The sequence below is a fragment of the Amyelois transitella genome, chromosome 18 (assembly GCF_032362555.1).
Source record: "Amyelois transitella isolate CPQ chromosome 18, ilAmyTran1.1, whole genome shotgun sequence".
In the NCBI taxonomy this organism is placed as follows: Eukaryota; Metazoa; Arthropoda; class Insecta; order Lepidoptera; family Pyralidae; genus Amyelois; species Amyelois transitella.
The window spans coordinates 6,635,777-6,653,468 of record NC_083521.1 but is presented as its reverse complement, the minus strand read 5'-3'; the positions used below and the strand labels follow the sequence as shown (position 1 = coordinate 6,653,468).

The window sequence follows — 17,692 nt, the reverse complement described above, 5'->3', positions numbered from 1 at the left end:
ATATCATCCCGGTGTCCTCCTATAACCACGATTTTATAAATAATGGTATGAACACGAAGAGATACTTTAGGTAGGTACCCGACGTGTTCGGTAGCACCAGCATGTCGACAATGTTTCTTATTTTTCTAGTAGCGTTGAGAGTTCTTAGCCATTTCAACCCAATCTGTGTAATTTGTCTCATATAGTATATTCATTTATTTCGCTTTATGGCCTATTGTTTACAGCCAGTTTTTTAATGAGGGGTTACTCTTTCGGGAACACCATCCTACCTACGTACTTTTAGGTAAACTTGTAATCTTGTTTTTTTTTTTTGTAATGGTGTTATTTGAATAAATTCGTTTTACATTTTTTAGTGTCCATTTTGCTTATTTAAGCAACAGCTTGCTATGAATAGGCTAATGTACTTGTTATATCTGATAGTTAAAAACAAAACACATAGTCTTTATAGATACCAACTTATGAGGCAGACGAAACGAGATTCATTTAGTCACATGACTTAAAAGCCATGTTAACTTTGCTTATGATGGAAGTGAGACCTGTGAGCAAGAGAAACAGGTTGCAAGCCCATCGTCTGAAAGTATAATACAAAGTTTCCCTTGATTGACTTCTACCATCTGCGAGATCAACATGGAAGCTAAGTTTAGTATCATAACAACCAAGTGACGAAGTTCTTACGATATAGATTTCATACTAATATTGTAAACGGGAAAGTGGGTTTCTTTGTTTGTTACGCTTTCGCAGCTTTCCGCTCGAATGATTTTCGCTGGATAGAAACAAGAAAGTTTTCAATAAAACCACATAACAATTCCAATGATAGTAATTTAATATCGAAATATCTATATAAACAATCTGATTTATTATTTACAATTCATTATATAATTTTGTATGGTTTCAGTTTTATAGAATTCTCATTTTTTTTTATAAATGGTGACATAATGGCACGAGTGCGGACTCAAGATATTCACTATAAAATAATGACAGAACATTAAAAAGTAGTCAAGTAAAATTGGCAGTATGATTTCTTAATACAGATAAAGTTAATTAACTTATGTGGTAGGCACATGTAGTTACAAACACGCAGTACTAAAAACATTGCACAAAATAACAAGGTTACATTTGACGAGGTACAGTTATATTAATGCAACAATTTTTTTTTTAACCACAGATCGATACAAGTTGTCAAAAGTAATATTGGCTGCTATTTATTTTTTTTACTTTATTTTCATTTGTATTGTAAGACCTATGTACCCATCTATTCACCCATAAAATTAGTACAAATTAACATCTATATTACGCTTCTCATATGCAATATACACACTTATAACAACGAATACAACATCATCCAACGTACGTTATAATCCCAACGGGGTTAACCTTACAAATTAAAAATTATATAAAATCTAACGAGATTTGAGAGAAAACATTGCATTACGGTGACATAACTTCATAATTGTACTTAGCGTGTAGAAAAAGGCTCATTGTTTTCCATATTGTAACCATCCGATGAAACTCAAATTCGTGTCTGATACAACTGTGGTAACTTAGGTGGGAAAAAATACATTTGCTTTGAAATGAATGCCAATGATTCAGCCAGAATTCATTTAACGGAAATGTGAATGAAAGTATACAACACTATCAATTATTACTCGACACTCCGGTATTAGTTTCTATAACCATGTCTGATGAATGGCTGAATAACAAAAGGATCGTATTTTGGAGATATGTAGTGCCCTCCAGTGCCGACGTGGTTTTCATCAGGGCCACCAGATAGCTAGCTAGATAGCAAAGGCTAAGAAAATATTAATGCAGAATAAAGATCGCCACTGAATGTATCCCACACAAAGTTTATAGTAACAGAATATTAGATGAATAAGATACTTCTCACACGGAAGTGATAGAGAAAAATAAATAAAAGTATTCGAGTGCGCAGTTTTATCGTTTCCACGACAATGAGTAATAACAAAAATGTTAACAATTCGCTCTATTCTTTACAAAATCATTGAAAGATTTCCGTTTGATTAAAGAGAATATTGGTAAAGTTAATATTTGTTATTTTTTTCGACTGACCCGCAGAAACTTATTATACTGGGCTCAATCAGAGTAGTAGAGCAAGATCCCAGAGCCGTAAGACACAACTTATTTTCTAAAGAATGGATTTTTCGATTCTCAGTAGTCTTTCATGTACTTTTAATACCTGCATGTTTGTGAGACTTGCCCGGTGACACCTGCGCAGGTACCAGGCGAGAAAGGTAACTAAAAATCACAGTTACTTAACTTAAATTTTTATGACTGTTTTTTATATATATTTTATAGACTATTACTATGAAGTCATATCAGAGAAGTCAGACGCTTTCCATGCGCCAGAACTTTTGTCAGACGCTTTAAAGCTCTATCAAAAAAAAATTAACTTAATTTATTTTTAAATGTCTGACTTTTATATATGTTATTCAGATAACTATTACAAAGTTGTATTAAATCAGTCAGACAGTTTGTAATGACCAAACACCCCTTAAACACAAGAATTACTCAGCCTCGAGTATGAGCGCGATAGCACAATGCGCATGCGCGTCAGAGTAAAATATCTAATATTTGAAAAGTGCTTACTGTTTTCAATTTCATATTTTTGCATATCTATTCAAATACGATAAAATTTATAATTAAAATAATAATTAATCATTTTTAAAATAATATAATATATTGCATATAAATAGGGGAAAATGATTTTTTTTGTAGCAATAGCCTTCAAAAAGAATGATTTTTATTTTATTTAAAAAAATATATCTATTATAATAATTTCAATAAAAAAATAATTAATTATGATTAATCAATTGAAAAATTATTTTATTGTCTCTTTATCATCTTCATCATCAAAATAATCATTTGAATTTTCATCATTTATTAAATCTCTATACTGTCCACTCAAGTCATCGTCCTCATCATCAGTTAGATTGTCGTTGCTGGCAGAATTTTCCGTAAAAATAAAATCATAAACAATTAAAAAATAGTATAGTAATAGTAAACCTATAACATATAAATATAAGTGAAAGGCGACTAAAGGATAGGCTTACAAACTTGGGATTCTTTTTTATGCGATGGGCGAGCAACCTATCACTATTTGAATCATTAAGCCAAATAGCTGAACGTGGCCATTTAGTCTTTTCAAGACTGTTGGTTCTGTCTACCCCGCAAGGGATATAGACGTGACCATATGTATGTAGTCTACTTTAATTTCGACACCACTGCAACGGCTTCGATGGTCCAGTGGTTAGCGCGTGAGACTGTGAAGTTGGCGGTCCGAGTTCGAGTCCCAACAATAACTTAATTTTTATTAAAAATGTTTTTTTTGTGTTGTTTGAGTATTTATTAAAAAAACTGAAAATCAAAATACTACATATAATCATACGGTAAAAATATTTTGTCTGTACATTTAATATTTTGACTGAAACAAATAGAGAATTTTTTTTTACATTTTTTGTCTGTCTGTATCAGACTGTATGATTAAGATTCAACTCGAACTTTACGCGGACGACGTCGCGGGCAACAGCTAGTATGCAATATATTATATTATTTTAAAAATGATTAATTATTATTTTAATTATAAATTTCATCGTATTTGAATAGATATGCAAAAATATGAAATTGAAAACAGTAAGCACTTTTCAAATATTAGATATTTTACTCTGACGCGCATGCGCATTGTGCTATCGCGCTCATACTCGAGGCTGAGTAATTCTTGTGTTTAAGGGGTGTTTGGTCATTACAAACTGTCTGACTGATTTAATACAACTTTGTAATAGTTATCTGAATTACATATATAAAAGTCAGACATTTAAAAATAAATTAAGTTAATTTTTTTTTGATAGAGCTTTAAAGCGTCTGACAAAAGTTCTGGCGCATGGAAAGCGTCTGACTTCTCTGATATGACTTCATAGTAATAGTCTATAAAATATATATAAAAATCAGTCATAAAAATTTAAGTTAAGTAACTGTGATTTTTAGTTCCCTTTCTCGCCTGGTACCTGCGCAGGTGTCACCGGGCAAGTCTCACAAACATGCAGGTATTAAAAGTACATGAAAGACTACTGAGAATCGAAAGATCCATTCTTTAGAAAATAAGTTGTGTCTTACGGCTCTGGGATCTTGGACTATAGGCTTTTGTCATGAGGTTTAAGGTCACCTCTTGTACCGTACCCGTAATTTAATCTGAACTTCATTTGTACACATGCCCTGAGCATGGTTCAACAAAAGTGCCGGGCACTATAATTGTATTGTTACATTCGAAATTTTTATAAACAAAAAATAATGTGCGTATCAATAGGAAATATATATATAAATATATGCAAGAAAATATTATTTTATAGAAATAATATACAGGAAATATGACAATCAAAATGGAATTATGTAAAATTGTTACTTATCTAAATGAGTATATAATTTTTGATCGTAAATTATAATTCATACCTTAATTAGCCCTCATATACTTAACAAAATAAAATTAAATTTGTAGAACAGATAAAATTATAGGTAGTACTGAAAAAACTAAATACATGTTATACTGCTTATTCAATATGCCAATTTTCATAATTCATAGTCCAATCCAACTCTAGTATTTTTTTTTATAATCCCCCAACGAATAAAATCATGTGTAAGCAAATAATGATCTGATCTATATTGTTATGATTTTTTTATATGAGTATCTACACAGTTCACATGTACCATGTAATACATCTCTCTTTTTACAATGAGCTTACTAAAGTCTTTTTTGTGAAGTAAAATTTGAATGCTTTAAAACACAATTTCCAGAATCGGTTTATCGCAAACTCCGGGAAAATTAAAAATATATAAAAGTGATAGTTAGGCGGACGGAATATTACTTTAAAAATTTAACGAAAAGGTGCTTTGAATTTTGAAAAAAGCCTTTAAATCATCGAGGACTGCAGTTGGGGGTGTTCATTTTTTTAGTTTCTTTTATTTTCATTTGCTTAAAAAAGTTCCAAATCATTAACCAAACATTTAGCCATGCTATTTATAAGTTGGCTAAATGCAACGTTACAGTAGGCTTAAAAAGCCAAAATATAATAATATTTATTCATTCCTTAAGATTAGTCATTTAGCTTAGATTCCACCCTTAAAACTATATGTTTCCGTACAAAACATGTTATATTAAGATATATAATTAATTCTCAATATATACTGTAACTAAGTCACATCGTTGATAATATAAGGGATTCCACTAATTAAAAAAAATAATGATGAAATAAAAACGCCTTAGAAACTAGCATCAGCCGCTAACGATAGCTTCTTCAAAAGTTCAGATGTTTATTTAAGAAGCGCCGTTGGCTTCTTCTGCAGTGCAATAGATTTCTTCAAAAGCTAAGATGTGTTGGAAGCAAAATATTGCTAGTTGGCTTGGCTGGCGCCGTAATTTATATTTTCTGTGGTGGATACTGGAACTACCATTTTCTATAATCAACATGTCGGGCGATCAACCTAATAAAATCGATTTTGTTGTATCGATTTTATTAGGTTGATGATATGCTTGATTTTTATGTCTGACCAATTTTTTCCATTCAATTTTTTAAAACTGTTATGTGTATGCGGTCAATGTTTTATGTACATCAGTAACGTAAACTTGTATGTTTACTAAATATTGCTTCATAATTCGGTCAATTTGATTGATAGAGAAATAAGTACATATTAGAATCCAACTACTGTTGAAATTAAGGGCGCTACCTCACTGGAACACCTTGGCAAAGTATAAAAAAATCTTACCGAAATGATTGGCTATTATAAATTTTTGCATAAACAAGTAGATAGTCGTGCCTTGTACTTTTGATTTGACTGTTGATTAACTGCAGCTAATACCTTCATAAATGTTTAATGTCTGCATGCAGTAATATTTTACGCAACAATTATAAATGTTGCGTAAAATATTATTCTTAATTTTATATTTGTACACATTATTTGTGGCCAGTAATACCACAATTACAAATTATATACATAGAGGCGTCCCAGTGAGTTAGCATCCTTAGGGCGATCGTTTCTATTCGAAAACAAATGACGATGATTGATGTATCAGTTGATTGTGCACGTGACAATGTTCTATTTTTAAAACTATTTGAATAGTTTGAAGTATGTAACTCAACGAAAACAAGAAGCGGAGACGTGGCGCAAACAATATTAGCCCTACATTGTTTGTTTATTGTTTTGTTTTCATGATCAACATGATAGTTTATTTCTATAACCAGTTTCAAATATGTTGTTCGTGTAAAATATTACTAAATAACGTGATACCATATAGAAAGGATATTCAGAATAATGAAGAAAACCCAGATTATTAAAACCAGGTTGAAAAAAGTTTAACATGAATTATTTTTGCAAAAAGAATAAAGAGAAAAAGTAATTAAACAATTTTATTATGGAATAAGCAATCTGAATCAAATGGTAGGTACCACGAATACCCATATAATAAATATTCAAACATTTGAAAACTATTCAAAACAATTTAAGCCGACGATTACTTATATTTTCTGTAGGTATACTCATATATAAATCATTCATAAATTTTTATTTTTAAAAAATTGTCCGTTTGGTAACCGCATTTGTGTGGAATCCCTTTTAATACGCCCATATCTAACCAACCCTGCATCAATTCGAGTGATTTCTATTGGAAACTTACATCGAGAAAATAATTCCTTCCATTTCCTGTACTGGAATGTGGGAAGTTATGAACGGGAAATACAAAATGGCAGTTTGAATTTCCTCAAACATAAATGCATGCAGCCTTCTTGTATGGTCCTACATTTTTCCAACGAGAAATCACTTGATAACACAAGACTAGGCTAGCTTTACATCATCGAATGCCGATAACAAATCGTTGGTTTGCAGCATTTCTGAATCGGTCCAAAAGTCTGTTGTCGACAGCCCTACGCTAGAATCTAAGAGAAGGTCCGGTTGAATGGTGAACGCTGGACTGGCCTGCATTTTATTGGTCAAGTAGGGGTCGTTACCTTGAATGAACCCTGTCGGTGATAGCCTATTTCCTGGACTATACATGTACTGACCTACAGGGGATAATGATTGCGGTGTGGAATAAGGACTTAGCATCCTATCTTTTTGTGCGGGGCTCATGTTAGGGCTGTAGTTCGGGGTGTTGGGACTTGATGGTAGGGAATACATAGGGCTGCCGATGTTCAGGCTGAGCGGTGACATAACGTTGTATTTAATATTGTTGGGTACTGCATTTGTTGGTGTTAGTCTGGGAATAGTTTGTATGTTGATGACGGGTACTGCCATGTTGCTGCAGTGAGAGTTCTGCTGAGAGTTGATGGCCATTTGGTAGTTGATGTGAACTTTGTTCTGCAGGGCGCGTTGCTGCTGTACATCCTGGAATGCAGATAAAAAAAAATGTTAGTATACATGTTATTGTGTTAAAAGGAAAACAATTAGATATACAAAACATGATTAACGTTAACAAAAACAATGATAATTCCGTTTAAAGTCTTCAAATTTCAATGTCTAAAGTCTGGGTTGTTGTTTATAAATACTTAGATATAAAAATTACATCTTTATAAATATGTAACAACAAGCAAATTTATAACAGATTCACAAAAAAATTTAAACATACGTCCAGTGTTCAAAATTATAACTTGAAATACTGGTAAAATGTTCACAATAAATCTGAGTATTTGCTGTAACCTTGACATTGGGTAAATTATTCAAATTCTGTAATGTATCTGCATCGTGTGAAAAGCGAAAATAATTCCTAAGTATATGTAGATAGAACCGAGATTTTTCAGTAGTTCTTGTATGTTCCATGACTATCGTAGGTAATACGTTGTTGCTAGGTGAAATTATTACAATAGTACTCTATATTTGTCGGTATCGAATACTTATTTGGCACTTTAAGAATCGGTCAAACTTACATTGTAATTCTATCAGTATAAAGTTATGAAGGTAGAGCGCGAAGTTGAAACAATGATTAGTTCAGTTAATGAACAAGGTCATAGCTGGTTGGCTATATATTTATGATTTACATAAAAAAATTATAGAAGCCTTTCAATATAAAAAACTACAGGCTGTTATTTCATTTCTAAAAAGAGACGAGGCTGAGTTTAATATAGTCACTGAATAACTTAGAGGCTTACTTTGTCTTAAGATATAAATCACACTAAAAGAAAAATGTGTAGTAGTGCGCGAGAAACTAAAACTATCACGAAAGTTTTATAAGATAGCATTTTTTATTAGATCTCTTTGTTGAGAAGAGCATGAGTAAATTATAAAACCCTATGTCCTTCTCCGTACTCGCAGTAGACTGTAAAATTTCATGAAGATCGGCTGTGTGGTTTTGTACGTGTGTTTATTTGCGAGCGTTTCGCAAACAAACACACCTTTACTTTTATATTATTAGTATGGATATGGACGAAATCAACTTTCAATAAAAAAATTACATCTCACGTTTTTATTTAAGTTTCTTTAACAAGCAAGACTAAATGTATTTCATCAAGACTACCCATCCTTGAGGAATGATAAAGAGACACGCCTGCCTTAAATGGCCTACGCGCCTCTATATTTGTTTTAGCTATACTACGTCCAATTGGTTTAAATATAGTTAGGTAGTTTAAATAGATGCCTTGCTCCTTGATAACCCGGTCATCAGTGAGAGAACTTAAATGGGACATACTTCTCATTTTTTGTCTCTCTTTCGGTTCCGATGGTGTTTGAAGAGCCCGCATGCCATATCGAAGTTTATAAATAGCCCAATACTTCAGTTAGTTATAAGAGAAATAGCGACCCCCAAACAAAAGATCCATTAATCCTCATATATAAACGCGACAATTTGTAAATATGTTTGTTTGTTACTATTTTACGGGTTCAATGAATAACGAATTTCCCGTAGGAGGAAAGTCCCAGGGCGCAGCTAGTAAAGTCTAATTCAATCACGGCAATGCAGATTCTACGGGTAGGGCGATAACGAGATTATTCCCGCGCAAGTTATTGGCGTATCCGGTAGATAACGTTAGAAAAATAAAGAGAGTGCATAAGGACAACTTACATAAGTATTTCGTTCGTGTCTCCAGGAGCTCCCTAAGCTCTAGCCATTCTCAGACGAGGAAAATGTTCATTTATTTGTGAACTAAAATGCACACCAAGCCCAGGAGTCTCTTACTCATCGTATGTATATATTCCCGATAGCATTATCTCCTGTTTGTTCTAAATTTCTGGGTAAAATATGATATTTTACATTTCGTGAGCGAGTCCATATGATCATATACCATAACTTCTCATATGCATAAGTAATTAGGTACGTAAAATACAAAACGATGTAACTATTCTGTCAAAACTTTATGCAAGCTTCAAAATATGCTACTTAAACCTGGTGGTCCTATAATCTACCGGAAACTACCCAAAACCATGACACGGCAAGTTTTAATGGGCCCTTATTTGTGGTTCACACAATAGTTCGTTGTTGAACTCCTTTCGTTGTGTGCGCCGTCATTGACTTTTGGTATTCCCTAGGGATATGTTTGTGACACACTGGTCGTGTCCGATAGTTTCCTCGAGGAGTTTGGTATGACACATAATTTTTTTTTTTACTTTGGGTCAATGCTCCTTATTTCATTGTCTCTTGAGTGGCAGCCCATTCAAAGGACTGCCCGGTCTTTATCGTGAATTTCCCTGAGGGGTTCTCCCATTTTTATAAATCATCTAGATTATTATTTTTCAAGAGATTTGTTTAGAAAAGGTCATTTCATATTTCGTGTGTTACGTGGATGAAGTCATTTTATTTCGGGGACTTTTATAGTGAGTAGGGAATGTGCTTACTTTGTTTCCTCAATGACTACGACAAAACAATACCGCACTGTTTATTTTATAGCAGTGCATTAAGTTCCCGTGGTATTTATAATGAATAAAGATCTAAGAACTTTGTTTTAGTAATGATATACATACATACATATTATCACGTTTATATCTCCTCCGAGTAAAAGAGAGCCAACAATCTTGAAAAGACTGAAAGGCTACGTTCAGCTGTACGGCTAACTGATGGAATTGAGATTCAAAAAGTGACAGGTTGTTAGCTCATCGCCTACAAGAAGTTTAGTAATTATTTTGGCGCTAAAAAGAGTTTGTATAAAGAAACCAATTTGTAAAAATTCAGAGCAAATAAGAGTCTACTCGAAATAAAAAGAAAATCAGTTCGTTCAGGTCAATGACCGCAAAACAACTGCTATCTCTCGAGGACAAAATTCCCGAGAGACAAGTTCTCAGTAAGGGAATTTCCTTGCCTATTGTGCCTCTATCGTAAACAACCTTATCTACGCCAGCCAAAAATATAGCGCATTTTTATCGACCTATTTTAATACTTACATACATCATCATGTCTATGTCCCTTTCGGGGTAGACAGAACTATTTCGATAAAGACTGAAAGGCCATGTTCAGCTGTTAAGTAAGCCATACAACTTGTTGGAATTAAGATTATATATTATTATACTCTTATACATACTTAAATAGCTTTCCTTTTATATTTGTACCAGGTAGGTATTTAATACCTTTAGTATGTAATAAACAAGACTGATAAATTGGCATGACACCAGAATTTGTACGACACATATTTGTGTACAAAATATATCCATCAGAATAGAATATGCACTAAATATATATGTATCAGTGCGTGAATGAAAGTAAATAGATAAATATCAACCGACGAATCATACAACATCCCAAAGTAATGAGATTTCTGAGTTATATGCAAAAAAAAAAAAAAGATTTTAATTAATACAAATATCTTTTCGACACTGTTGGCTCTGTTTACCCGCAAGATTAAAATTGAGATTTAAATATTGAAAAGTTGCTAGGCACAACGCCTACAAGAGGAATCCAAAGTTTTAATAAATACTATCTGAATATAAACTAACCTCCAAGACCGAGATCAATCAGAAAAAATATTTTTTGATCTACCACTGCGCCAACGAAGCCAAACGTTACGTTAGCTCTTTAATCAGTAACGTAACACTACGTTATCTCTGATAATACTGTAGCCATTAACTTTGTTATTAATTGTAGTTTTAGAGTGAGTATTATGCAGAACGCGCAACGTTTCGTTTTAATATTCTACTTATAGTTGTATATTTAATTTAAAAAAGCGCATCCCCACCTATCTCCGAAAAAGTATATTCTGTAAAATAACTACAAACTTGGTTTTTAAATTAATTGCGAAAATTATTTAAACTACATAGTTCTACCAAGAAAATAATTATCGTTTTTAACTATAACTGTTTCTAAGTAAGTTTATCGTTTATATTATTGTTTAGAATTCTTCATCAAAAGTTAAGTTTATTGATAAGGCACGCTCTAATGACAACAATGTAAGTTTTATCTTTCACCCAAGCCAGTACTTCCCTCGCCATTGGGCGGTCGGATATGAAGAAACTTCGGGCTCTCTCATTACTCTTCAGATGTAGCCGCAGACATACGACACAACCGACTTTTATTGATATATACTGGGGGACTAAACTAGTTTGTAGAACCTGTTTTTGACTATTCTCGGTACATTATAGAATGAAAAGTAAATAATAACTGTACTATTTACCAAATGCGTATCCTTGAAGCGCGTGCTAGGTGGATGGCCATTTTTACACATTTTTGAAGCTGTATTAAAAATATTCAATATGCATTTCGCGGCCCTCACAAAATTCATTCTTTATTTGTGAAAGGTGTGTTTGTTTGTAAATACTTTATTGTACAAAGGTTTTGCTTTTTCTATAGAATTTTTGTTATAAAACATCTGGTTCTTCAAAAAAAAAAAACAGATTTTCCTTATCTAGTTCTCTAAATCTTTCTTTTATTAAGACCAAAACCTGTTTTTACGACTACGATAAACTCTACCGATATCATTAATTCGGCTAACTAGTTTGCGACCCCTATAAAATTCAGACGATCAGTAGTAACAAACGCACAAATTTTTCATGTTGTGTTGGCACGCGATTTTCCCTTGCGCGTATATCGGCTAGATTTAATGAGGAAAAGGTAACATAAGTCAATAATTGTCACTGGGTAAGGAAGTTTAATTACTTATTCAAATGTATCGACATGCCTAAGCTTTGAATCGTGCTGTACCTACTAAGAATATCATCGTTTAAACATTAAAGTCTCACGCTTGAGCCTCAACTCTAACCAAGCATTACACTCTCTTTACAACTTACCTATTCCTTAAAATTTCATAAAGTCATCTACCCATCTTTACTTTGGTCTCTTAGAAGATTTACTAAAATATATTCGGAATTTCGGATACCTATTTATTGTTGCTAGCTTATCATTGGAAATAATTTGTACCACATTCCCATTATAGATACTCACAATAAAGGCAAAACAACATTTTTATGTTTTTCCTCTAGCAGACGTCTGGCATGAACAACTTGATATATAAATACTATTTGCAAAGGCAAACATTTAGAATAACATACGATAATTCCTCATACAAATTTCTTCAAATGCTCGATTGCAAATTGCGTCAGCTACTGAAATATATTTATTAATCGGACGCAATCGAAAATATAGATGTAGAAACTTGTTCAATAAAGACTGTTTCTAAGATAACTACCGGCTTTTCTTAGACAACGATGACTTGGCTATTGTTTTGGGTATATTTGAGCATTAAGATGAACTGTTTTATCAGCAGAAGCTTGCTTTTGTTATGAGTAATTATTGGGTTATGTTTGAATATCCATATGACACGATTATTTGGATTACCAGACTTCAGTATAATATCGTATGGCAAACAGCATGCATAACTTTCGCTACTCCACAAGCGATTAGTGCCAAATATTATAAGATCGATTTCCTACGTCGGTTTTATTCTCATTTTTGTTCTTATCACTAATAATAACCTTAGAAGTTACAGCAAATACTCAGGATCAAGGAATATAAGGAAGCTGGGTAATGAAATCAACGTGAAGCACTTTACCAGTACTATATTTCTCATTTTACTCCGTCAGTTTTATTTCTCTCAAGAAAAATATTTCCCTAATTACACATCATACATTCCACCATAAATTTTAAAAACAACAACAAGTATTATATCTTATGTTTACCTACGTCTTTTCATAATTTTGATATCAAGTCAGGCGAATCTGGAATTCAATAGGTATTATCCTTAGGTCATATAAGTATTTGAAATAAATATATAATCTAAGTTATCACGATAGAAAGTAGATTGTTTCTTAGTAAATGCTATTGGCATCTTTCAGTAACACCTATCGTATATGATACGGGGTGTGCTAAACAAAAATATGTATTTGTAATAAGCATATTCCGATTCCGACTGATGGAAATCATCGGATGGATAATATAATACAAATGTTTTTTTTTTCACATTATGGAAAATTGTATTATGTCATTATGTATTAGATCTTCCTCGCAATGGATAAAGACATGTTTTCGTTTGTATGCATATTTCGAATTAATATAAAAACAACTTCGGGGTATTCGAACGCATTATCTTTCTTTTAGGCAATAATTAACATGTACAACCGTATAAATCTGACAATGCAATAAGTATTGATCTTAGGAGAACTTTGAAAAGTATGGGTTTGATCACATAACACGGAGATGTAATTACTGAATTCCGTGGGTTTGATGTTACTAAGGCCTCAGAAAATAAATTATAATCGATTCTACATAAATGTCTCAATGCTTTAAAAATCCCATAAGCAAAAGTACCAAATAACTGCATTGAATATAAATTCAAATTCAATACAATAATTTGACAGTCAATAAATGTATTCAATACTATACTTACTTATATTTTATAATATTTTTATAAAATTTTGTTTTCTGCTAAATTACAAACATTTCTGTTTAACAGAAAGTTTTTAATAGTACATTAAATGTTTACTGAGTGTTATGTAAAAATATACAAAATTCATATGCGAATAAATGAGTTTTGTTTCTTTTCGTCGCCGTAATATTTGATAACTATATTAAGCACAAAGTTAAAAAATGAAATACTCGTAGCTGCTACATTAATATCTTAATCATAGGGTTGCGTTCGTAATCATACTACATACATGTGTCAAAACATTTTACCCGCTAAAAATATGCATCTGAAAAGGTATATAAACTTTCGGTAGTATCGAACATAAACCGTATGTACACTAAACATTGTTCTAAGTTGTACTTTGTTTCATTTGGCAGTGGGAAAAGTTATTTCGTCAAACAAACTTAACTTTATTATACTGCCAGAGCTCTACACTAATAGAAACTGTGATTCTTTAACGATCATCGTTACAAACATAACATATGATGAGGAACTTACTCGTATCATCTACCTACTTCGATATAAAAATAAGTCAATTAAACAAGACCTAATATAATGAATAAATAACGTAAACCTATGAGAATAGAGTATATAGTAAAACCTACCCATAATTTGACTCGGTTCTGCTACGAACATAAGACTGGGTGCGCGGCACGGTAACTAAACCTAGGAACCATTCAATCATCACATTACCACCACGATATGCGCACTAGAATCGAAAACTACGAACGACGATCGATTGCTTGAAATGTACACATTGTACTACGTCTACGTCATCTAAACCTAAAGTAAACGCCCTGGGGGCGCCACATTAAAGTAAGTCTGGAAGATTTGTGCAACCAGTTCAACGCTAAACCCTGATCGAACGGCCGCCCGACGTTAATATTGCTTTCTCAGACTCTAATCTGGCCCCTGCCGACATTATTGTCTCTAGGACTTTGGATAAAATCACAGCGACTGAGTCCCCAACAATGCTTTTACGATAATATCACAACTCTCGACGGCACTGCAATAAATTCGTATCGTGTCCGATCAGAAAAGTTTCAATGAAGCACGCAATTATAAGAGGCAATTGTTGTTTGAACACTGGACGTGTATTATCACAGTTATTTCTTTATTGGAGGTTCGGGTTTCAGGCCTTCGCTTTTTGGCGCGGCCGACACTGCACCATGCAGACATAGCCAGCGTCAACGTCGCATCCGCTCACCAGAAGATTCATGAGGACACTCGACGAAGGTTTGGTAGAGCTGTGTTTAGGAGAAGACGCTGGGGACGGCGAAGGGCTGCGCTTCATGCGCTTCGCGCTAAGTTCCTGCTCCTGTTTCATCACTCTTTTGACTCCGGTGTCCCATGGCGAGACAGTTCGGCTTGGTATTGAACCTAAAACAACAAATAATGCAATAAATCCCTATCAAATTTTTCTATGTACCAGATATTATTTGGTATTTCGAATGTACCTTGATCTGAGTAAATATTTGAAATGAGATCTTGTGGTGCCGGGCCCGTGGTAGATCCCGCTAGTAGGCGTTGCAAGGCTGGAGCTGAAGTCGTCGGGTATTGTTCTGAGGGCTGGGGCCTGGCCAGACTGACATTGTCGGGCAAGGCACCCCACATGACTGCCGATTCCAATACAGGGAGCTCATCGTTCATCGGTATGAAAGGCGAACTGCCATCATCGATATCGTTATCTGACTTTGTACTGTCGAAAGCATCCAATGATAAGTCGTTCAGTAATGATGATTGTTCGCATGATGATTCAGTCTCCTAAAATAAAATACGATTTAAATACGTTGCAATATCATAAAAATTAAAACACACATTGAATTTAATGGAAACTTATATACTTGTGGCTCAGGCGACGACAGGAACAGAGAGTCTGGAGTTAAAGAATCGACCGGCGAAGTGCTGGCCAAATCTTCTCCCAAAAGACTGCAGTAATTGTCACTCAGAATAAAATCATCATCGAATGGGTAGAAGGAGCTGTTTTCCAATGGTACACATGTGTCTCCAGCCGTGGGAGCCAAATGCGTAAGATCGTCCGGCTCGTCTTTTAGCACTGAAAGGACAATAATAATTGTTAATTGCAGAAAGATAAAACAGGATTGAAACACTATAAAGCAATCAATGAATGGTTAAGCTGAAAGTATGCATACGAGTGGCACTTACTCGTAAGTCCTTCGTCTTGGAACGTAAGGAAACCTGTGTTCATTTCTTTCTTTCTCGGGAATAATATCTGTTCTGTCACGGGTATTGGGCGTTCCTCCTCGGAAGGCGCTGATATGATACTGCCGTTTGCCACCTCCAACGGAGGACAAACCACAACAGGGGATGGCACGGTCTGAATTACGACTGGTTTCAAATCTGCGTGTCGTATTTGGTGTGCAGCAAACACCTCATCTTTGCACTCGATACCGCTGTGAACAGGAAGAAAAATAGTAACATTGCATTGCCTCTAGGCAACTAAACAGAACAACTACTTATTGCATAATCGTCTCGCATGTGTCGCTTTTAATGTGTTACATCGCCATGGTTATTTAGTGTAAGGAGAATCGAACATTACTATGATAATTGGTTATGCATACGCGTGAAGAACAGGGAAGTGTTAACAGAACGTTCATTTATGTGGTGTGCATCATGTATTGCAACGCGTTGCAAGATACACTTTTATTTGTAGTGTAATCAGCCGACAATAGTCAAGGCCTTATGCTGATGATCTCACACATGGATGTTTGATGTTACGTTTGAGACTAGACGTAGATATTTCAATTACATTCTCTCACATAAACATTTTAAGCTAAAAAAAAACGTGATCGTCAAATAATAACAGTTTAAGAATATCAATAATAATTATTTAATTTACTGTTAAATGAATGAAAAATAAATAATCACTTAAAACTGTTTACATGATGAATATTTTTGTAGATATCGGTGTTGCCAAGTTGATAAGAGTATATTAAAAGATCACTTTATTTACCAAAACTAAAATAAAATTTGAACCGTTCGTTAACAGATTACGAAATATTACACTACGAAATAATAACAAAGTTAAGATAATTTCACAGGGAATCACAAAACAAATTTGGCTCAGTGAAGTAAGAATGGCCATGCGTCTAAAAACGAAGCCGGCGCTCGCATGACTGACAACTCGCCTGATAAGGATAAGAATGTCTCTATAATGCGGCTACTACAACTGATATTGTTAACCATGGCAAAGATTAATTAACGATCAGATAACCCAGTGATACACCCCCAGGGAAATATTTGCGTCAATGGAGAGGCAAAAACAAAAACCTAAGCCGATATTATCTGACTGAGGTTCATAGGTTCACGTTACAGTTAACCCTTTGATAAAAATAGACAATTTACGTAATGGAAAAGTGGAAAATATATTTATGAGAGAAAGACATTCAATAACCCACAGGTATGGTATTTACTTTGCAGTATTTAATCTGACAATATACTAAGGAAAAATTACGAGGTAATAAATTTTATCATAACAATATGTGTTTTAATTTGTTTACAAAACAAATATTGCGAAACAGTACTATCGTATCATAGTGATGGATATCGTGTGCCGTTACCGAAACTGCTAAGTCACGACAATCTGTCCAAATTATAAAGGAGACTACAACGTATCATGCCGCAACAATCCCAAACGGCCTCTCGATTACACGGACTGAATTAAAATAAATCGTGAGGGGGGTGTGTTTTATTGTGTCGCTGCATTTATACGTAATATTGAAAGTGAATCTGTGTAAGAGAGATGGCAATTTCAAATGTAAGCAGTTAGAAAGGGATAAAAAGATGGTCGTAAAAGACGGCCTTGCTGACGACCTTGCAACCTCACCCCTCGATTCCCCCAAGTCCTCTCTACG

At 33.9% G+C, this 17,692-nt stretch overlaps 1 protein-coding gene across 3 annotated transcripts in view; it reads right to left on the bottom strand.

Moving 5' to 3' along the window:
- Positions 1-805: 805 nt before the first annotated feature.
- Positions 806-17,692, bottom strand: part of LOC106129491 (hypoxia-inducible factor 1-alpha) — a 73,642-nt gene continuing 56,755 nt past the window's right edge. For all 3 annotated transcript variants that reach the window (XM_060949063.1, XM_060949064.1, XM_060949062.1), the window contains exons 8-12: positions 15,984-16,231; positions 15,662-15,873; positions 15,275-15,581; positions 15,025-15,197; positions 806-7,386 (exon numbers count right to left, since the gene is read on the bottom strand). In XM_060949063.1, coding sequence (XP_060805046.1) covers positions 6,838-7,386; positions 15,025-15,197; positions 15,275-15,581; positions 15,662-15,873; positions 15,984-16,231 — 1,489 coding nt within the window. In that variant the 3' untranslated portion in view covers positions 806-6,837. The remainder of the gene's footprint in view (positions 7,387-15,024; positions 15,198-15,274; positions 15,582-15,661; positions 15,874-15,983; positions 16,232-17,692) is intronic.